The sequence below is a fragment of the Gastrolobium bilobum genome, unplaced genomic scaffold, assembly GCF_033153095.1.
Source record: "Gastrolobium bilobum isolate Gb01-03AN ecotype WA unplaced genomic scaffold, APGP_CSIRO_Gbil_v1 utg21970, whole genome shotgun sequence".
In the NCBI taxonomy this organism is placed as follows: domain Eukaryota; kingdom Viridiplantae; phylum Streptophyta; class Magnoliopsida; order Fabales; family Fabaceae; genus Gastrolobium; species Gastrolobium bilobum.
In genome coordinates, this window is record NW_026899280.1 from 33,931 (window position 1) to 57,356 (window position 23,426).

Here is a 23,426-nt window from a genome sequence, read left to right on the forward strand (position 1 = left end):
CCCTAGGAAGATAAAATTGAGTAGAAGGTCTCTGATGATAAAAAGAAGCCTGAAAATGGATTCAGAACGAAAAATCGAGTGGATAGGCAAATTCGGAAAAAATTGATGAATAATGATTTTTCCGGTGTAAAAATACTGCAGTATAATTGTACCGATAAGCGTGAAATTTTTATCAGTATTTTTAGGAAACAAAAATATGACACGAACGAGAAAAATACGTAGGTCATGAATTTATGGTTGAAATTAGTGATTTATTAAAGTTAAATCGCGTGTGGGACCCACCTATGACTTAAGTGACTTAAAAGTCACATTTACATGACACATTCTCTCTCCTCTCCTCCCTTCTTCCCCGTGGAACAGCCCTCCCCCATTGTTCTTCATGCAAGTTTTGGTTCAAAACTTGTCTCCCTCCTAACTTCATCAATTCTTAACCGAATCGGACGATTCTTGTTTTGAAATTCGATGGAAACGATCATCCGAACTCATTCCACCGATTAGTTTCCCTTGAAACCCTCTCTATTGTGAGAAAAGAGGCATTTACAGCCACGAATTTTGGGGAGAAATTGGGGTTTTTGGAGTTGTTGCTCAAGCTTTGCTTAGGGATCAATTTGAGGAGCCTTTGTGACTTAATTGTGGGTAAGTTTCAACACTTTTGATGGCTTAATTTATGGATTTATTTTCATGAACCCTAGACTTGATTTTGTTGATTTGTGTTGTTAGAGAGCTCAAATGCAAAATGTGTATTAGATGATAATGCCTTAGAATGATGTGTTACAGCTAGAAATGCCATGAAAATTTTAGGTGAAAAATATGGATTTTAACTTAGTGAAATTTTTGGTTGTCATGACTTTGGATTTTGGAAATATGTTAGGATGGATTGGTGAGTTGTTGCATGATTGTATGTTGATATAATGAGATTGTATGTTGATATAATGATTAAAATTGAGTGAGAATCCTTTGAAAATTCCAAGTGATAATTCGGCCATATAGAGTGTTTTGAGGAATTGAGGTCGTTTGCATTGCTTGTTTGATGTGTCAAGTGTTAAATGGTATTTAGATGAGTTGTGTGATGGTTGGAAAGAGAAAGAATCAATAAAAAGTAACAAATGGTGTTAACGGTCATAAAGAAACATAAAGTGAATTATTAAGCAAAACGATGCTTAAAAGACGTAAAACGGAAAAATGGCACTTGAATTAGCCTCTTGGCAACCTAAGGATATGTAATAAAATGAGAAAGGAAATTTAGAAAAATAAATTTGGATGTATGCCTTGTTTGGCCGAACCACCTAGTGTAGGTGTAGGATTTTGACGTTTTTCGCGTTTTGATGGAATTGTCGTGTGCTGACGCTTCGTACATGGATGTTGTAGGTTGCCGTACGTCGATTTGAACCCCAAACCGTGAGTCGGAGGATTGCCCTTGGTCCTGGACCAAATGGAGTGAGGTAAGTGGTTGGATCAAAGCATGTATAATTGTAAATTGGCATGTGTTGTATGAGTTCTTGAGTAATTGGGAACGTCCTATGTGTAGGCGTTTTGTTGAGTAATAAACTTGGAACCTAAGCTGCGGTGGAGCTAAGTGGAGTAACATATTGAGGTAACCTCTTGGTACTGGGGCTTGTTCCCCTTGTGTGTTCCACCACACCTGTTGAGGGTGATGGTAGGAAGTGTATATGAGTAGTGTAGAACAGCATGAGCATGCATGTAGCATTTATGAGGGTACTTATGTACCGAGTCTCTGGCCAGTAGACAGTTAGCCTTCGGGCAGTTTCGAACTTCCACTGGATAGGTCTCTGAGAGGGAGTTCCAGTTGACCTAGGGTCGTGGTGTGTAATCCGAGTAGGAGCATACTAGGAAGTCTCGGGTGTATGCGGATGGGAGGGGTACCTTGGTTGGTGATTCTTGGAACACGCCTTGGATGAGACCCGTAGGTTTATATATGCCGAGGACATTGTGTGGTATTGGTAGCTACCATCCCGCTTCGTCGTATTTTGTATCCCGATATTCCCTAGTTTCTCTAAATCCCTTGCTATATCCCGTTTTGAGAGATGTTGCTTTATATTATTTATATGCATCGAAGTGAACCATTGGGCGGAGTTTTCTCCAGAACCTCTGGGTTACTAAGATATATCCGTATATCTCACCCCGTCTTGGGGGCTTTATTTCAGGAGGTAGCAGTGGCATTGGAGCAGCGGGCAAGAGGCCCGTAGGATGACTAGTGGGAGCACCTTTACTATTTTGCATTTTGTTGGCCATGTGGCCTAGGCTAGACTTAGGGCATGAACATCTCATATATATGTAGGATGAGTCTCATAGCCATATTGTTCATGTCATTTTGCCTAAGTCTAGTAGTATATGTCATTTGAGTTTTTATGTTTTAAGTTGTAAATTCAAGTTATGAAGTTGTAAGTTGTAATTTAAAGTTTGAAGTTGTAATTTGTAACATGTAAGTTAAATGTTGTATTGTAACAATGATGCATGATGTACTATGATGGAAGGGCTTTAGGCCTATTTTAGGTTTATGATTACTTGTAGGTTGAGAATTTGCATGAAAATGAACTTTGGTGATTGAAACAAGTTAAGGATTATAAAGTGAGCTATATTGTGTAATAAATATAAACTGAGTTGGGTTGTAAATGCCCTAAGGCATTGTTGGTCCTTGTGTGTGCCACCCATTGGATTATTAGGTACATTTGAGGTACTAGTGATCATTTGCAAATTTGGGGATTTTAGGAAAAACAAAGGAAACTCTGGCGAATTTTCTGTAGAATTGGCAAATTTTAGACGAACTTCGGGAGAGCATATCTCCCTCCACAAAAGGTCCGATACGAACGTGCCATATTCCATTTTGAAGCTTGAGATGTCCCCTATACTGTGATAAAATCTTAGAATTTTATGGGTTGTACGCAGCCCTGTGGAAGCCATTGAAGATGGACTGCCCAGAACACACCTGTACAGGGGCTGTTTCTGGCAGTTTTTGGGAATTTTATTCCTACTTCATTTCTTGATCAAATTAAGCGTAAGATATATCAAATTGAAGTTTGAGGTGTCTAGTTTTTGGTGTAAAAATTTGTGAGCAATTGGATGAGTGGATTTTCTGCAGTAATTCACGGAGTGAGAGACGTTTGGAGCCGTTTTGGGGTTGGTTGGCAGTTTTGCTTGTCCAACTTCAAACGGCGATATCCGGAGCAAACGAGATCGAAATGACTCGTGTGATGACTCTTTAGAAAGGTAATTAGGTCCCGTAAAAGATACTAAAAGATGATATGAACACGAAGAAAATTGGGAGAGTATGAATGAATAAGTAAAGTAAGTTATAAGAATAGTTTAAATAAGTATTCCACAAGAGTTTACAGTTATGGTCACAGCTTTTAATAATTACGCTTTTTATGGTTTTAAATGCTCGCGTAATAATCGGAAAAAGTTTACTCGTTTTTTTATAAATGAATTGCTGTGATTGTAACTGCGTTTAATATCATAATTAATGTTAACAATACCGGTGTACAACAGGCTGTTACACCCGCCCCGCTCGCCAACACATTTTCATAATTAAATTAAAATTCTACCCTTCTTCTTTTATAATTAAATTGCTAAATCTGATTTTATTTTTTTATAAATACAAATTTGTAAAATTCTAAATACTAAGGACACAAATCCTTGCAAGAATAATTATTTATTCTTATTAATTATTCAATTAAAAGGAATAACCATTCAATGTTTTGCAATATAGCATTATTTTAATATTATTTACGATTAGATGTTTCCAACCTAGTGAGTAGTTGGCTTTTCACATTCTTCACCAAATTATTATTGGTAGAGTTAAAGTATTATTGAGATAAAATTTAAAAATACTATGCATTAAATATATGCTTATATATATGTTAATTTTGTGAATAATTATTTATACTTATGCAACTAAGCTAATGAATGTTCTTTTGATATTACCCCATTCAACTTTAACTATGAAGTGTTCGTTAAAATATTAAACGTACTAACTCAAATATTTTCCAACTCTTCATCTAATATATATGTCACAAATACACACACACACACCTCAGAGAGTCGATTTAGAGTCAACTATAGAAAATATAGATAGATAGGAAACTAGACGCAATTATAAAAACTTTTGTGTGTGGATAAATATAAAATCTTATTATATGCTAATATAAAATGCTGACAGTTACAGGTGACAAGCCCAGAAGGCCGGCCTTCCCCACCCTCCAACACGTTTTTATAATTAAATTAAAATTTCACCCTTCTTCTTTTATAATTAAAATTCCTAAATCTGATTTCAATTTTTGCAAATACAAACTGGTAAAATTCCAAATACTAAAGACATAAATCCTAGCAAAAAAATAATTATTTATTCTTATTTTGTAAATCTGATTATGATAAATGAAATTCCATCTCTGAGAAATACTGAAAAAAGCCGAGTCAAACTTTGTAATTTTTGAATGACTACAAGACAAGCTAAAATGCAGTGATATACTTTTACGATTTGCGTTAACTTTTACGAGACAAACAACCAAATTTCGTTTTTTCTCCGTGCAACGTAATACACTAGTTTTATCTAATTTGTCCACTTCTTTGAGATTTATGTTCTACTATTTATCAACTCTGAATATGTTATAAGTTACAATACAATAATGACAAGAATGAATTTCTAGGAGTTACAATAGGGAATACTATCTTTGGGGGATGGACATCCATACAATAATATTATTGATAACACTCCCCCTTGAATGTCCATTAAGATATATACCTCGTTAAAACCTTACTAGGAAAAAATCCTATGGGAAAAAAATCCTAGTGAATGAAAAAGAGTATACATTTCTAATAATATGTATAGCAAGCTGCCTCATTAAAATCCTTACCAAGAAAATCCAATGAGACAAAACCTTGGTGAAGGAAATTTGTTGAACATCATTTAATGTATCTGAGTCTATGAATCTCAATCTTATATATCAGCTTCTAAAAACTTGAATTAAGTGATATTTTCCAAATTATCTCTCGAACAAATTTGTTGAACACCATGAAATAATTGTGCTTCCACTTGTGATCGAAATCATGTTTAGGATCTGCCTTTGTGTGGTTAATGTAACGACCCAATTTAATAATCGGTTTGTTAACTAATATATGGTCTTAACAGCGCAGCATATTTGTTAAAAGTAGCGGAAGACTTAACTTATTCCTTTATGTTTACATAATGTAATTGCCATTTGTAATTTATTTTTTTTCAATTATCTTATATCTATACAGTCACATACCTATACGGAAACCCTACTCTACAAATCCTGTGATCATAATTAATGATCATATCATTATCCGAACATGATATTACGAACCATTCTAGATAAAGTCTCACAGACAACATAATGGCTATAAACTAGACAACTAGGGATTAAATTCCACTATACTATCTTGTACCTGATAACAAATAATTTCAATCCACATAATGACCTATTCATATATGTACCAGAAAATGGCTCGGTGCCATTACTGATAATATCACACAATATAATATACATCATGTACATGATCCTGGCATATCCTGATTCACAAATGTATACTACAATCATCCATCAAAATACATATTTATCTATATAACAATGCATGATACTACAACATGCACATAAAATACAGATATCCCAACATACAAATCTTCATTGATCCTATATGCTTTAACCCTATGCGGATCCTTTTCCCTGCGAGGATTCTCCTGCTGCTATTGTACCTGAAATATATATTCCTAAACGGGGTGAGAGACAACATCTCAGTAAACTCAAGATTTATGGATTAGTCTCCACCCATGAGCTCACTTCCTGAATGATATGAAAAAGGAGACAACACCTAGTGATCCATTATAATTGCCAAATGGGCCAATCACAAGATCAAGGCCAAGAAGTTTAAAGAAGCTCTTAGTGGGTTGATCCAGCAAATGTGGGCTAATCATGAAGACATCAAGTCCAAATTTATTCATAATCAGAATTTAGTTAATGCCATCAATCCAAGGGAGATTGAGTGGAATAATTAGCAATTTTCAATGTCATTAATGCTTGGTGGGGCTGATAGCATTTTCAATGTTATTAATGCTTAGTGAGGTTGATTCACATTTTCAATGTCACTAATGTTTAGTGGGCTGATTAGAGTCTTTTCCTTTTTTCAAGTTGTCAACTTTAAATTAGTGTCTTTTCATTTGATAGTCTTTTCCTATTCTTGGAGGGATGTTCCAAGTATAAATACGGGAGGATACAACTCTTGTAATCAGATTTTGAAGTTATAATATAATAGAGAGGTTTTTTCTCTTTGGTTCTTATCTAGAACTCTGAACTTATCAAGAAGTTTATTCTTGTGGCGTTCAACACAGACTTATCACTCACCTTCTTCTTTCTTGAGTGTGGCGTCTTTATCCTTCTTATACCTTTGGTTCTTATCTTCCATACATAACGGCTCAAGGTTCTTTATTTCTTATTTTAAATTCCTGATTGTAGAAACGATCCTAACTAAATTGGTCTTGGATCTCACTATTCTTGGTGAGGTTCATATCACTGCATGAAAGGTCAGATAACATAGTTGTAACATCCCAAGGGCTGGCAAGGGCAGGGAGTGATCACTAGTGTAAAAGGGCACGAACAATAAGCGGCTCATGCGAAATCTTGCAGCTGAGGGTACATGAATGAATCGAATCGAATCAACACTCGAAAGAGAGAGATTCTAGAGACTGTGTTGGTATAGGACGATACAATTGAGGATAACTTATAAGAATTAATTGGTACTACATATACTAACAAGTTCTTTTTGATATCCCGAACAAAAGAACTCCATAGTTAAGCGTGCTTAACTTGGAGAAATTCTGGGATAGGTGATCTCCTGGGAGGTTTTCCCAGGAAGTTTGTGAGTGAGGACAAAAAGAACACTAAAATGTCTCGTGTTAGTTTGAGGGGATAGTCATTGATCTTGCAAACAGTCGGACGTTATAAGTGGTATCAGAGCAGGGCCTCTCTCCCAGTACGATGTGGTTCGAGGATGAACCAGGCGGAAGCTGGTGGACATGTAACATCCCAAGGGCTGGTAATGGCAAGGAGTGATCGTCGATCCGAAAGGGTGCGGACAATAAGCGGCTCATGCAAAATCTTGCAGCTGAGGGGTATATGAATGAATCGAATCAACACCTGAAAGAGAGGGATTCGATAGACTGTGCTGGTATGGGACGGTACAGTTGGGGATAACTTATAAGAATTAATTGTTACTACCTATACTAACAAGATGCATCTACTTTTCGGTAGTCCAGAACGGAAAAACTCCATAGTTAAGCGTGCTTAACTTGGAGAAATTCAAGGATGGGTGACCTCTTGGGAAGTTTTCCCATGAAGTGTGTGAGTGAGGACAAAGCACACTGAAAAGTCTCGTGTTAGTTTGTGGAGACAGTCATTGTTCTTGCATTTCTCAAGAGGTGTGTGAGTGAGGACTAAGCACACTGAAAAGTCTCGTGTTAATTTGTGGGGACATTCATTGGTCATGAGTGGCTCATGCCAAATCTTGCAGCTGGAGGGTATATGAATGAATCGAATCAACAACCGAAAGAGAGGGATTGCAGAGAGTGTGCTGGTATAGGACGGTACAGTTGGGGATAACTTATAAGAATTAATTAGTACTACTTATACTAACAAAATGCATCTACTTTTTGGTTGTCTGGAACGGAAAAACTCCATAGGTAAGCGTGCTTAACTTGTAGAAATTCAGGGATGGATGACCTCCTCAGAAGTTTTCGCAGAAAATGTGTGAGTGAGGACAAAGCACACTGAAAAGTCTAGTTTTAGTTTGTGGGGACAGTCCTTGATCTTGCAAGCGATCGGGCGTTACTTTAGCATAGAATACATCATATATTTAGCATACACGCCACATAATAGTGACTATACTCCAAGGCACATTAACTGTACCTCTTATCTTCACATATTTTCCAAGAAAATAAAAATGAAAATAAAGAATCTTATAATTATAAAGTTTTTTCAAAGAGAATAAAAACTATAATGAAAGTGTAAGATATTTAGAATTGATTAAAATGAGTTAAAATTGAAAAATAATACACATTTACAATTTTATATTTTTGAATTTCATTTTTATATTCAAATATGTAAATATAGATAACATGTCTCAAAACTATTCTTTTTAGTGATTTTACTTGAAATTTTTTGTTCGATTGGGTAATATAGTTATTGGGATTAATGTTTTTTTATGTAAGAGATAATTTTATTTTCTGCATACATATAAAAGTATGTGAAAGATCATGCGAAGAGAATAGAGTAAAAAAAAATATAAATTTTGTCTATGTAATTTTATATGTACAAGATATAAAATTATTAATTAAGTTAACATTAATTAGTCCAAGGTAAAGCACAACCGAACCTTGCCCTTATTATCTCATAGAGTGAAGGCGCACTGGCGCACTCGAGGGATAAAGAAATGAAGCACCTTCCTACGCTTCTAATGAAGTCCCTTTCAGTTTGTTCTTTGCCAGCTACTACAACCACCCTTCAAGAAATTGCTTACCATAAACCCAAAGGTTTCTATTACTTTTGTGTTTGTGTACACACACACACAAAAAGTTAACTACGGTAGAAAATGACATCCCATTTTCTAATGCTGTTTGATTTTAGCTGAAACTTTTTGGGTATATAGTCTATTGGATTATATAGTTAATTGAGTGTTTTTCAGTTCCTCCTCTTTAGGATTGGAATGCCATGTTTGAGATTTATAGGTGTATTAGCTATAAAAAGAAGAGGAAGTTAGGTGAAGAAGGCAAAGATAGAAAAAGCTGTATGGCTTGTTGGATTCTGATTGAGTTTGGGAATGCATAGATGACATGGGCTTTGAATGGTAGACTGATTCTATTACCAAATGTTCAAAATAACAACTTTTGATGTGCAGGTTGTTTTGGACTGATTCTAATAGTAAATTTGATAATCATAGTTCCAAAAGAATAACAATTGTTTTGGACTTTTAAGCTCGAGAGTCATTAGACATATGGAAATTTTGTAAAAGTGATTACTGATTAAACATCACTTTACATGAGATGAAAGAGGTCATATGGATTAATTCAACTAGATAAAGCCTGACTCTGGTTTTTGGATCTAGGCTTATTATGTGTTTGACACCTCCATTGTTTTCCCTGCTATTGTGCCCAATAATTTTCAAGCAAAATGTCATATGTCATTGGCAATAGTTTTGGAGTGTGGCTTTCATTTTCAAAATTAGTTGTTTGTGCTCTACACACACACACACACACACACACTCTGTAAGCACCAAATCTAGTGGCTGTGTCATCTGTGTGTTTTCATTATGCATAAATTCTGAAGTCAGCAGTCATATATGGGAGAGTCATATTCTTTAAGACTCACTGAATTATTTTATGAATAGTTTGGGTTTAGTAGGTGTTGCAAAGGTTGTACTAAAAAAGGGGAAGACACAACTCTTTAAGGATGGAAACCCAATGGTGTACAGTGGAGCTGTTGATAGAATAATTGGGAGGCCACCTCCTAAGACTGGAGATATTGTTCTGGTAGCAGATGGGACTGAGAAACCAATAGGGTGGGGCTTGTACAACTCAGTTTCTATGTTCTGTGTTCGGCTTATGCAGCTCGAAGATGAAGCTACCAGGTTTATATATATGATTATTTATTCCTTGCTGTTTCTGCTTAGCCCATTGACGGTTGACCAGACGTCTGAACTTTAATTCTTGACGATACAGTGATGCATCATGTGCACTGAACATGGAGAAACTGCTTGAAACAAGAATTGACACAGCTGTTGAATTACGTAGAAGGTTGGGTCTTCCTTCAGTCCATACAAATGCATATCGTCTAATCAATAGTGAGGGTGACAGGTAAGAGATGAAGCAGCTGAACTTTCCTTCTTTATGTTTCAGTTTGTCAACTTAAATGTACCAATGTCTGGATGTCACTAAGCGATTAGTTTATTTGAGTATTAGAGTTAAGGATGCAATATATTATATTTTATTTCATCAATGATGCCTTCTACCTCTTTAATAATACATATATGCATGCCCACACCGTTCATCATTTTGGCTAAACATCTTATTGTAAATTAATGTACTATATTGCTGTTATCTTGGAAAGTTGTTAACGAGAATGTCCTTGATGCATTGTTCTACCTATGGTTCTATACTTTAATATCTGATACAAGTTACAAACCAGATGTATATCTTTTTTTTATTTGAATGTCTTTCCTTGTACAACTTCATATAAAATGATATGCCTCCTTAGAAGGTTGCTTCCATCATTTTGAATTGACTTTTACTGGTTTCCTGCAGGTTATCAGGCTTGATCATTGATGTCTTTGGAGATGTAGCTGTAGTAGCATCATCTGCTGCTTGGGTTGAGAAGTACAAATCAGAGATAGAAGCATGCATCAGGAAAATCAACTATATCAATCATATAAGTTGGAGGCCATCTGTTGATATTTTAAAGGAAGATGGAGTTAATATTTCTGATTTGAAGGAAATTCATTCATCTACTTGTCCTGAAAGAACAAAGGTATGTTATGATCCATTAAAATGCTGTTCATCAAAATTTCAAATTTTTCTTTTATGTACTTCTACAAAGGTATGCCTGACAGAGTGACAGTGCGCTTGATAGTAGAACAGGTATTATAAATAGACAATAGCCTATTATGTTCTTCATGTAATTCTTCTTTGTTATATCACACAATATAAATAGCAGCAATAAGTGATAAGTGCTTCATAAGAGGATCCACAGACTTGAAAAATAGCTGAACTAAACTTTCTACCTTATAATATGTATATATCTTGAGAGGTTATAATTGGACATAATTAATTAAGTGGTATCTGATATGTCTTTACTGAAAACACACTCTGGAATTTCTATTTTGAATGAAAATAATTTAATCTTAAATGTTCTCTTATTCTTACGTTATGCATATTACATATATATTTTCCACCGTAAGATATGTTTTTAACGTCTCCAAGATTTAAAATCTGAAAAGATAGGACCTGCATAATCACTTCAACATCTTTCTTTTTTTTATTTTTTGTGGGGGGGGGGGGGGGGGGGGGTTGGGTTTACAAATAAAATTGCCCAATCAAAACTTCATTAGGATTTTGGAATTACAGTCCCGAAGATATGATATTTACCGAGTTTGAGATTTTTGGGGCATGTCAATAATGTCATCCCCTTCTGGCAGATTATGGAAAATGGAATTGTGTACTCAATTTCGCTGAAGGGCCAGAAGACGGGATTCTATGCTGATCAGCGTGAGAGTCGTCAGTTTATTTCAAGAATTTCAGATGGCCGAAAGGTTCTTGATCTTTGTTGCTATAGTGGTGGTTTTGCTCTAAATGCAGTGCGTGGAGGTGCTGTAAATGTCACTGGTATGTTATATGTTGCTAATTCTCTTGTTCTTTGTTAATTATCATTGTCTATGTTGACATTATAGTGTGGTAGATATTCAAGAAATTTGAACCTATTATTCAAGAGTCCACAACTATTGAGCATCTGCTAACTGCAGACCATTTATCTAAAAGGCAATTAGTCATCCAGTGGCCTGCAGAGCTCGTGTTTTGTTGTGACCCCATGAATGGCACCAGCATTACTCTTTATACTGTCAAATAAAGACTAATACAAAAGTGATTGGCCCAGCCCAATAAGACATACTAACTCTTCTCTAACACTGCTGATAGGATTATTTTGAATTAGTCGAATTTCTTTTCCCTGGCTTGAAATACTTCATAAGTAGCTTTGAAATTTATCAGTGGCTAATAGAGAATGTTCTTGATTTTACATTATAACTTGATCTTTTCAATTTTTTTTTGCAGGAAACAAATATATACATACAGGGATAGTTTAACTGATCTGTATTATATTTTTGTTGTGACTGCTAGAGTGATTTAATTATTCTGATTATGTTTACAATTATTTTTAGGTATTGACACATCAATGCCAGCTTTGGAGCTTGCTAAAGAAAATGTTGTACATAACAACATTGATCCAGGAAGAATATCATTTTTGAGAGAAGATGCAACTGAGTTTATGAAGGGTGCTCTCTTGAGAGATGAATCCTGGGATATTGTCATCATTGATCCTCCTAAACTGGCACCAACAAGAAAGGTATCAATATGGAAGCAAACATATAATTATGCTACAATATAATTTGACACTTGGAGGCTTCAGTTAACTAAAGAAGAGAGTTAGGGGCCAAAGTGATGCAAAATTATTTTAGGCCTTTTAGCTTGGGTTGGGTTTTCTCATTGAATGAGATGCTTGTGGTTGCAGCCATAGGAATATGCTAATCCTACTTCTTGAATTGTATGTGAATTACTCCCTGCCAAATCTAACCAAAATGATAAGTTCCCAGTAATTGGGATTCTTCGCTGTTGGTTTATGATATGATTTATTTTTTAATTTATTTGTTTTTCATTTTGTAGTATTTCCAGCTATGGTCTATTGTTAACATTTAAAATTTGGCCACTGTGATTGCCCTTGTACGTGTGTGTCCTTGACTGTGTCTGTTTGAGGTTGAGCATGTCTCCATGTTTCCACAGGGTGCAACAGATTGCTTCTATGATGTAAAAACTCTGATTGTTAGTTTTGTCACTTCTCAATGAGTTGCTTTAGAATCCAGTTCTTGAGAAGTTTCACATAAATTGGTCTAGTACTACTTGTATACCCCTATTTTTCGCCAGAATATGTTACTATCATTATAAATGTTTTCATTTTGAAGTGATCAAATATATTTCTTTATCTTCATGCATCAGTTTATCCAAAGTATGATTTTTAACCAAATGGGTGCGATGCCAACTTGCTATCTGAGCCTCTCATTTTGTTCCTTGTAAATTTACCTCTCAAGGTTATGCTACCTTTAAGTCTTTACTTTCCTTGAAGTTTGGTAACGACTCTCGTGTGTTAAAATTTTGGAGGACCACTGCATAGGAGATTCCCCTTTTACTTATGACTTCCCATGCCTTTGTTGTCTTTCTTCTCTATGCAATTCTCCAATCACTGATTAGGGCTACGTTTCTTCTTAACAAACCTTTGTTGAAATTCAAATCTCCCTCTAGTATCAGATCATTTATCTAGATTGTGGTACTTAATTGAATTAATACTAATATCATTTTGGAGGTTCGCAGGCTGCATAATGCTCTTACCCTGATCTATGTGTAATGGGGGTGCTTGCTTAGAATCTGTTCCTTACCTGATCTTACATTGTTTAGCTGCAGTTTCTTTATGGATTTCTTATTCGGAATTTTCAGTGAAAGTTGGGTTTGTCCTGGGTCCCTGGACCAATTCTTAATGATTAACTTTCATGGTTTTGGTAGAAGTAAACAAGCTTAATTTTTGTGGCAATGTGCAATCTGTACCACAGTTTGGTGCATTTGGTTGGAGCAGAACTCGTGTTTTTAAGGAGGTTTCTGTGGTACAACATTCAATTTGGGATAAGATTAGGCGTTTGGCTTCAATTTGGTGCAAAGCACATGGTCTTTTTAAATAGGGTTTCTCTAACAGATAAGGAATTGGGCTGCCTTGCTCCATTGATTTTTCTCTTTTTGCTTGGTTGTTTTCTGTTTTGTTCTTTTGTTTAGGAGGGTTCCCTATCCTCCCTTCTCTTTGTAACTTTTTCTCTTCATCTTAATGAAATTCTTTTATTAAAATAAAAAGTTTTGTATGATTATTCCATTTTTCACGCCCGTTTTTGCGAGTAGTAGATTTTCATGAACAGTAATCAATGGAAATTGCTTGCTTCTATATTTGATGCACACACATATATTCTTACTGCATTGGAAATATGATTGGAGAACAAGGAAGATCAAGGTTTTTTGTTACATTTTATGAGCCCGATTCTCAATGAGATATTTAATGTTTTGTACTATGTAATTATGCAACCAGTACTTTACATCTACTAACTTGGAACTAAAAGCAATTACATGAGATTACATCTTGCAAATTCTTGTATCTATTATTGCCTCCGAATTTTGCGATTTGCAGTATCAATGTTGCTTCTGCTCATTTTCAGCTTCCAGCTTTCTATCTTTGAATATTGGATTAACATTATGTTACAGGTTCTACATGGTGCATCTGGTATGTACCGAAATCTGAATTCATTTGCCATGCAACTTACAAAAAGTGGTGGTCTTCTGATGACATGTTCATGTTCTGGAGCTGTGACTCAAAGTGGGATATTCCTGCGTATCCTTCAGGTATCAACATATATGCTGTAGATTTTTTTTCGGAGATTTTTCACCCAGGCGTTATTTTACTATAAAGAATTATTTACAATTCATAGGTTTAACAATCATATTTGTTCCTTGCTTTAACAGTGGATAATTCTGAATAATAAAATAAAATATTTAATGTAATATCAGTGTCTGTGGGCAAGCCTTGGAGCAGCGGTAAGGTTGCTTCTTGTGACAGGAAGGTCACATGTTTGATTCTGGGAAATAGCCTCTTTGCAAAAAATGCAAGGGTTTCTTTGCAAAAATGCAAAGGTAAGGCTACGTACAATCGACCCTTACCCTTTTCCTTGCAAGTCAGGGAGCCTTGTGCACCGAGGTTTGCCCTTTATTAATCTATTTGGCCAACCTTTGGGTCGCGAACTCATACAAGTTATGTTGAAGTAGTGATATTTTATCTCCAATGCATTGCACAAATAACTTCATTAGATTGATTAGTGAAAAGAAATGATAAAAGGATTTAATTGATTAAGGTATTAGTAGGATGCTTTTGGGGCAAACAGAGAAAAACAGTTCAGTGTTCCGAGCATTGTCTCTGTGTTGGAAAAGACCAAAGTACAATAGATGGCGAACGAAGCGAATGTAGTAACTCCCGTGATTACTAGAAACACTTGCAAAGATGAATTCCCTGTGTAAACAATGGAGGAGGATGATTTTCTTGACCGTAGTACTAAAAGGAATAAGGGAGGGAATGCATCCTTTTTTAATAACGAAACTTTGACTCCTTGTGTGGACTCATGGATGGAAGAAAATTCCGTTGTCCTGCAAAAATCTTGGTGTCAAATTCTTCTAGAACATAATGGAGAAGACGATTGTGATGCAGATCTTGGAATAGATGAGGATGTTACTTCATCTAATGATCCAATCGCTGAAGAAGGAGCCAACCAATGGGGCATCAAATTTATAATAAAAGAGGATGGACTCCTTCTCTTTTCATGCACCCAAAAGGTTGCGCATAGAATGCGCAGAGCATGGATGTCTGCTTTGATTGTGAAACTGCTTGGGAAACATATTGGAGTGACTTTTAAAAACGAAAGTTAGAATCTTTCTGGGTCATTACAGTTTCAGATATAGGAAATGAATATTTTTCTGTGCAATTCTCTACAAAAGAAGACTTTGCATTTGCTCTTAATGGAGGGCCATGGATAATACAAGGTCATTTACCTTTCTATGTGACGGTGGGAACCTGACTTCAATCCTTATGTTGATACCATTAAGAAAATAGCAGCATGGATACGTCTCCCTAACATACCCATGGAAATTACGAGGGACCTTTTTTGCGATCCCGTAGGGGACCAACTGGTTAAAACCTTATGCATTGATCACACCACTATGGCTCAAACAAGGGGAAGATATGCTCGCATTTGTGTTGACCTTGATCTGACTCAACCACTACATCCAAGTTACAAGCTGGAGGGAAACATCAAACATATTGAATATGAGTGTCTTTTTCTTATATGTTTCTTGTGGTAAATACGGTCATAACAAAGATCAATGCCCAGACTTTCCTATTAGTGATGCTATGATATGAACAAGGAGACAACACTCAATGATCCATTACAATTACCAAATGGGCCAATCACAAGGTCAAGGGCCAAGAAGTTTAAAAAAGCTCTTAGTGGGTTGATCCAGCAAATGTGGGCTAATCATGAAGACTTCAAGCGCAAATTTATTCATAATCAGAATTTAGTTAATGTCATCATTGCAAGGGAGGTTGAGTGAAATGATTAGCAATTTTCCATGTCATTAATGTTTAGTGGGGCTGATAGCATTTTCAATGTTATTAATGCTTAGTGGGGTTGATTAACATTTGCAATGTCATTAATGTTTAGTGGGTTGATTAGAGTCTTTTCATTTTTCCAAGTTGTCAACTTTAAATTAGTGTCTTTTCATTTGTTAGTATTTTCCTATTCTTGGAGGGATGTTCCAAGTATAAATAAGGGAGGATACAACTCTTGTAATCAGACTTTGAAGTTATGATATCAATAGAGAGGTTTCTTCTCTTTGGTTCTTATCTAGAACTCTGGACTTATCAAGAAGCTTGTTCTTGTTGTGTTCAAACCAGACTTATCACTCACTTTCTTCTTTTTTGACTGTGGCGTCTTTATCCTTCTTTATACCTTTGTTTCTTTTCTTCCATAGATAACAGGTCAATGTTCTTTATTTCTTGTTTAAATTCTTGATTATAGAAACGATCCTAATTAAATTGGTCTTGAGTCTCACTATTCTTGGTGAGGTTCATATCATGCTACGCATGTTCATGAGGAATCAACAGAATCTATCCCAACTGTGGCACCGAAGCCGACAACCAATCAAGCTTTTAGGCCATGGATGGTGGTTCAGAAACTCAGAAGACAACGCCCAACGGTTGGAGGTGCATCCCCAATGGTTACTACTGCCCATAAGACAGTTACCGATGGTTATCCACGTAGAAAGGAAAAAACTAACCCTTCTCTATCTACAAAGTTGCCACGTCAGCAAAATCCTTTCCATGTGCTAGCTGCCTCCAAAGATGGTGCAATTATTGCTGACGGTTAGTGTGATGCCATTATCCCTCAACAAGAGATGAAGACTTCAGAAGAAAAAGCTTCAAATCAACACTTGAAGACTAAGAAAGAAAAGGCCATCCTTATTGAAGGAACAGACAAATACGAGTTAATTGGGACATCACATGACCATGCAAATATAACAAACCAATCAGGTGGAGTGTATTTCCAAAGAAGAATGACTTTACTAGTCACAACCTTACACCAATAAATAGAAACGTTTATGTGGGAGTATAAAAGCATACTATAATGCTAATGACATGCATATTGATAGTGCTCCTATTAATGGACCAACGTCTAATCAGTAGGAGTGCAATGTTGATGCTTCATATGATGATAATGGAGTTAATCATCCCAAAGCCCCTGACCCAAGTTCTCAGGTTTTTCTTACTTCTGATATAGATGTACTAAGTAACCAGAAACAGGATTTCCAGTCTGCTTCTATTAACACCAAAAATATGGAAGTAGATTCTCCCGACCAAAATGATGTTGAAGACCAGGAATGCAAAGGGTTACAGGAATCCCGTAAACCTGGTTCTAATACCTATTATTAATGTCTATATTAGCATGGAATTGTCGTGGCGCATTAAAGCCACAATTTAAAGGTACTTTTACAAGTATTGTAAGAAAGCATAAAGTAGATGTTGCTGCTCTTTTTGAACCTAGAATCAGTTGAAAAAAGAGTATCTCCATTGCTCGTAGATTGGGTTTCATTGATTTTATTATCGAAGATGCTCATGGATTTTCAGGAGGATTATGGTTACTTTGGAATAGTATTGACACTCAAATTACTGTTTTCGAGGAGTCCCCACAATTTATCCATTTTAATATAACCTTTCATGAGAAACAAGCTTTTTGGTGTACTTTTGTTTTTGCATGTCCTTGTGCAAACGAACATCTGAGTTTATGGACTGTCCTTCGAAGAATTAAACAAACTGTTTCTGGTCCATGGATTGTTACTGGAGATTTGAATGACATTGCCCATGCTTCAGAAAAAAGTGGAGGTAGCCCAGTTTATTTTCGTCATTGCCAGCCTCTATTATTAATTATGAAAGATTGTGAACTTCTTGATATTGAAGGATATGGAGCCAGATTTACTTGGAGAGGTCCTAAACTTAAGAATCTAGGCCGTGTTTATAAGAAGTTAGATAGGGCTTCTTCTAATATAGAGTGGAGAAACCTTTTTGAAGATGGTTATACTAGTATTCTACCTAGAATCCATAGTGATCATAGCCCCATTTTAATCTCTGTGTTTGACACAGATACTACATGGCAAGATCGACCTTTATGCTTCTATAGCTGATATGAATAAGGAGACAACACCTATTGAGGATACAACTCTTGTAATCAGACTTTGAAGTTATAATATCAATAGAGAGGTTTCTTCTCTTCGGTTCTTATCTAGAACTCTGAACTTATTACTTTGAGCTTGTTCCTGTGGCGTTCAAACCAGACTTATCGCTCACCTTCTTCTTTCTTGAGTGTGGCGTCTTTATCCTTCTTTATACCTTTGGTTCTTATCTTTCATAGATAACGGGTCAAGGTTCTTTATTTCTTGTTTAAATTCCTGATTATAAAAAGGATCCTAACTAAATTGGTCTTGGATCTCACTATTCTTGGTGAGGTTCATATCAATAGCTATCAAGAAAAATAGACTTCTGATTCGTATTAATGGCATCTAACGATCAATGGCTGAACATCATAAATATCATTTAGTGGAAAAGACTTCGTAAGGAACTGGATGAAGTTTTGGCTTATGAAGAACATCTCTGGTATGATAAATCTAGAACCAAATAGCTAACAGATGGTGACAGAAATACCCGCTATTATCATACTAAGACTTTGATCAGAAGAAGACGAAACAAGATTGCTGAGTTGAAGGATACAATGGGGCATTGGATTAGAGACCCTGATACTCTGGAACATTTGATCACTGATTTCTTTTCCAAATTATTCATGGAAGAGAATAACATTCGACCTTGGTATCAAACAAATACTTGCTGGCCAGTTCTTGAATCAGAACTCATAACTAGTCTTAATCAACCTATCACCTTTTTGCAGATCAAACAAGCTTTTTTTGATATGAATGGATCAAAAGCCCCCGGAGATGATGGCTATACAACAATATTTTTTCAAACAAATTGGGACCTTATAGGAGATCAGGTATGTAAGGATATACAAAACATTGTGGTCAATCCTTCGTCAATTGAAAAGATTAATAGTACACTTGTTGTACTCATTCCAAAAATTTCAAGACCAGAATTTATATCTCAATATCGTCTCATATCTTTATGCACTGTTTTGTATAAGGGCAATAGTAAACCGTTTGAAGCCACTGATGGATATATTGGTCTCTCCCTTTCAAGTCAGTTTTGTTCTTGGACGTCAAATACAAGACAATATTATTGTAACTTAAGAGATCATTCATTCTATGCGGAAGCTTAAAGGGAAAACTGGTTATATGGCCATCAAGATAGATCTGGAAAAAGCATATGACCGCCTTAATTGGAGCTTCATTCGTAGTACCTTAATGGAAATTGATCTTCCACATTGGATGATTGAACTAATGATGGCATCCATAACGTCACCTACATTCAGAATCCTCATTAATGGCTCAAAATCTTCCAGCATAACATCAACTAGAGGTATACGCTAAGGAGATCCTTTATCTCCATATAATTTTGTTCTCTGCATTGAAAAGTCATCTCATCTCATTGCTGACTAGGTGAATATGGGTAGTTGGAGACTTTTCCAAATTGGGAGAATGGACCTAAAATTTCGCTCTTACTTTTTAAAAAATGATTTGTTATTATTTATAGAAGCTACGAAGCATCCAGCTGGTGTCGTTATGGGCTGTTTAGAGCAATTCAGTGCAATGTCAGGACAATGAGTCAATAAGGAAAAAACACAATGGTTTTTCTCACCTAATGTTGCAGAACAGCAAGTTCATGAGATTCTCATCATTTTTCATTTTCGGCAAACAAAAAACATGGGAAAATATTTAGGATCAATCGTTAAACATGATCGAACTCTTAAATCTCACTACACTGGTATCTTAGACCGAGTTAAGCAACGCCTTCAAGGATTGAGCCATCATTGTCTCTCCTTTGCAGGTCGAGTTATGTTGGCTAAATCAGTATTATCATCCATTCCAGCATTTCATATGCAAAATGGGTTGATTCCCGTCACTATTTGTGATGAAGTTGAACGTTTGCAACGTAATTGGCTTTCTCTCGAAAGGTTATATTAAATGGCATTGTTGTGAAATCATATGACTCCAATCTCTGGAAAAGTCTTGGTAAATGTTGGTGGCTTTCTCAGGGGATTAAAATGGGAAGTGAGAAATGGTCATACAGTTAAATTTTGGGATTGTAATTGGCTTTTGGCAAAATACAACTTACTCACAGTTGCAGTCCATAATCCTCCTTCAGATGATATAGGTATCCCCATCTCTTATTGTGCAATGCAGAGTAATGGTCAATGGAATTATAATATATAAAAAAATACTTACCAACAGATATTTGTTCCCTTATTTGTACATCACATACTCCAAATGAAGAAGCATGAGAAGATAAACTGATATGGGTGAATGTTAAGATATATAAAACCATTAAAAAGCCCTCACCCACCAGCTTAAGCTTTTGGGTTGAATTGGTTCTTTACATGGTATCAGAGCCTTGTGTTCCGGGTTCGATCCTCGCCGCCCCCCACTTTCTTTCAAGTGGAATTTCTTTGTTCGCACAGGTAGGTGGGCCTGTGCATTGTCCACCCTTCAAGCCCAGTGGGCTCTCGTGTGAGAGGGCGTGTTAAGATATATAAAACCATTAAAAAGCCCTCACCCACCAGCTTAAGCTTCTGGGATGAATTGGTTCTTTACAGTGAATAACCATAAATCATCCTCTCTAGTTAAGGTGGCATATGTGTAGTCTCATGGACTGCCTTGATGATGAATCCCCTTTTCATTGGAAGAAGCTATGGAATTGGAAAGGTCTTGAAAGAATTAAGATTTTCATGTGGAAGACTTTGCTTCAACGACTTCCTACTAACAATCTTACTAGTAAATGGGGTTCATCAAATGCTTTCTGCCCATTTTGTCCATACAAGGTGGAGACTATTATCCATTTATCACGTGACTGCACTCATGCGAAGATATTGTGGATACAATGGATAGGTAATCATTCTGCTTCAACCTTCTTTGACTGAAGTCCTACTCATTGGTTGAAAATTAATTTGGAAGGTTTTATGCAAGTGGCATCCCATGGTGACTGGCGTGATATATTCTTCACATCCTGGTGGTTCTTATGGTATTGGAAAAACCAATTTGTTCATGATAGTAGTTTCAAGTATCTAGGCAATGAATGCTGTTAATATCATCTCTGATTATATTGCTGATATTCATGCCTCATGAAAACCAATAAATCTTATATTTGGCAAGCTTCCCAAAAAGGATGGTGTAAGTTGAATCTTGATGGAGCGTCCTTGCATTCATTACATCGTGCAACAAGTGGTGGTATTTTAAGAGATGATCTTGGTAATTGGATTGGAGGCTTCTCATTTTCCTATCTAGGCAATGAATGCTGTTAATATCATCTCTGATTATATTGCTGATATTCATGCCTCATGAAAACCAATAAATCTTATATTTGGCAAGCTTCCCAAAAAGGATGGTGTAAGTTGAATCTTGATGGAGCGTCCTTGCATTCATTACATCGTGCAACAAGTGGTGGTATTTTAAGAGATGATCTTGGTAATTGGATTGGAGGCTTCTCATTTTCCTATCTGTATTGTAACCCTCTAGAGGCTGAAATCTTGGGTATTCTTAAAGGTTTGGAAGTAGCATGGAGTTTAGGAATCCGTCATATTATTGTTGAAGGTGACTCCACAACTGCTCTCTCTATAATGGATCAGAAACAACATAATCATAGGGAGAATATTACCTTGGCAAATATTCGTAACTGGTGCAAAGGGATTGGAATGTCTGCTATGCATATCTCCCTCGAGCTCAAAATGTTTGTGCACATTGGATGGCTAAATATGGACTTCAATCTTCTTTAGGATTACATATTTTTTATAATATTCCCTCCGGTCTTAGTGTTTTACTCACTGAAGACCGAAGGTTGATGTCAAACGTGTGTATGTAATATTTGTTTTTGGGCTTTTGCCTTCCATATATATATATATATACTGTTCAGTCCTACGTGGTCCACCGAATTGTATTAAAATCAAAATAGGGTCGGTTACTGAACCTTTTTTTAATTAAAAACAAAAAAAGCGCTAGTTTCAATAAACTTTTCAAACGGTTTGAATATTTATAGAGTGGTTCAATTTGGTTTGGTGGTTCATATGTTTTTCCTTTTTTACACTCTTACAATCTTTGTGACTAAAAGGTCATTGGTTTGTGACTAAAAGGTTGGGCACAAAGATTGCCGTCGTCCCTACTCTTGCTATTCTAGGTTTAATGCGAAGTAGTTGTTTTAGACTCCTACAATTTGAGGAACCCCCCATCACCACTTCAATTCAGTGTGATATGAATGTTTTTGACCTTTAAACATTTATCTGCGCACAATTATTATGCTGTTAAGGCCTTGCCAAATGCTTATTGAATATATATTTTACTTATAAGACTAACCTGCCAATTCTAAGTTAATGAAATGTAACCATTGTTTCATTTTATCAGGGTGCAGCATCTATGGCAGGGAGGAAAATCACTGTTCTAAGACAGGCTGGAGCAGCTTGTGATCATCCTATTGATCCATCATATCCAGAAGGCGCATACCTATCCAACATTCTATTAAGAGTTTCATGAATATTGGACTTGGATGTTCATTCACTTTATTTCTTCCATCTTATTCTGCATTTGGACGCAGCTTTACAAAATTTCTTTATATCAGTCACAGAAGAAAAAATAAAAATAGTTTTTCTTTTAATATATATATATCGTCAATTTGAATTGGTTCATCATTGAAATCGAAAGCTGTCCATTTGGAAATAGAGAAGGATGGCTCCTCTAGCCATATATGCCGTGGTCCTTAGCAAAGCCAAATGGTCAACCACAACATTGCATGTATGTTTGGATGAAATCAAAATGAAACTGTAGCAACATAAATTAGAAGGAAGGGAGAATTAGGAAAAAAAGAGAAGATTGAAGAGAAAGAATGAGAGAGAGACTGATGGAACCTCAATTTGATATAAAGAAACTAGATACAGATTAACAGACAATTACACTAATAACAAACAAGAGAAAAAATTTCACTCCAAGACAACAACCTAGCCTTGGGATAATAACCCATACATGTGTATAGATTAATTATCGGATTAATTATGGAATTAAGCATGGATTAGGAGGTAATTATATGATAAGTATGTGGAAGTTTAATTATGTCAAACAAGTCATTTATGACCCAATTAATATTATTATATAAGTTTACGAGTCAAAGTTTAATTATGGTAAAGTTTAGAAATCATTTTGTAAATAGGCAAAATATGGTTTAAACTTAATTTTGATGGTTAATTGGATTATTTAGAGTATATTATGGATTTAAAATATTGTTTATTAAGTAGATTATAACTAGAAAAAATTAAAATTAATTAGGTCAAAGTGAATTAAAATACTAACTAAT

The 23,426-nt window shown here is 35.7% G+C and overlaps 1 protein-coding gene across 3 annotated transcripts; it reads left to right on the forward strand.

Annotated features, from left to right (window-relative positions):
* Nucleotides 1-8,409: 8,409 nt before the first annotated feature.
* On the forward strand, nucleotides 8,410-22,698 carry LOC133289144 (uncharacterized). 3 transcript variants are annotated; one of them, XM_061487012.1, is made up of 8 exons: nucleotides 8,410-8,560; nucleotides 9,426-9,654; nucleotides 9,746-9,880; nucleotides 10,328-10,550; nucleotides 11,218-11,404; nucleotides 11,956-12,140; nucleotides 14,090-14,227; nucleotides 22,484-22,698. In XM_061487012.1, exons 1-8 carry the CDS (start codon nucleotides 8,461-8,463, stop codon nucleotides 22,610-22,612), a joined length of 1,326 nt encoding a protein of 441 aa, XP_061342996.1. In that variant the 5' UTR covers nucleotides 8,410-8,460; the 3' UTR covers nucleotides 22,613-22,698. The 3 variants fall into 3 exon arrangements, with proteins under 3 accessions (XP_061342996.1, XP_061342997.1, XP_061342998.1); XM_061487013.1 differs by having other exon boundaries at nucleotides 9,429-9,654; XM_061487014.1 differs by having other exon boundaries at nucleotides 8,421-8,560; nucleotides 9,415-9,654.
* The last annotated feature ends 728 nt before the right edge of the window (nucleotides 22,699-23,426 follow it).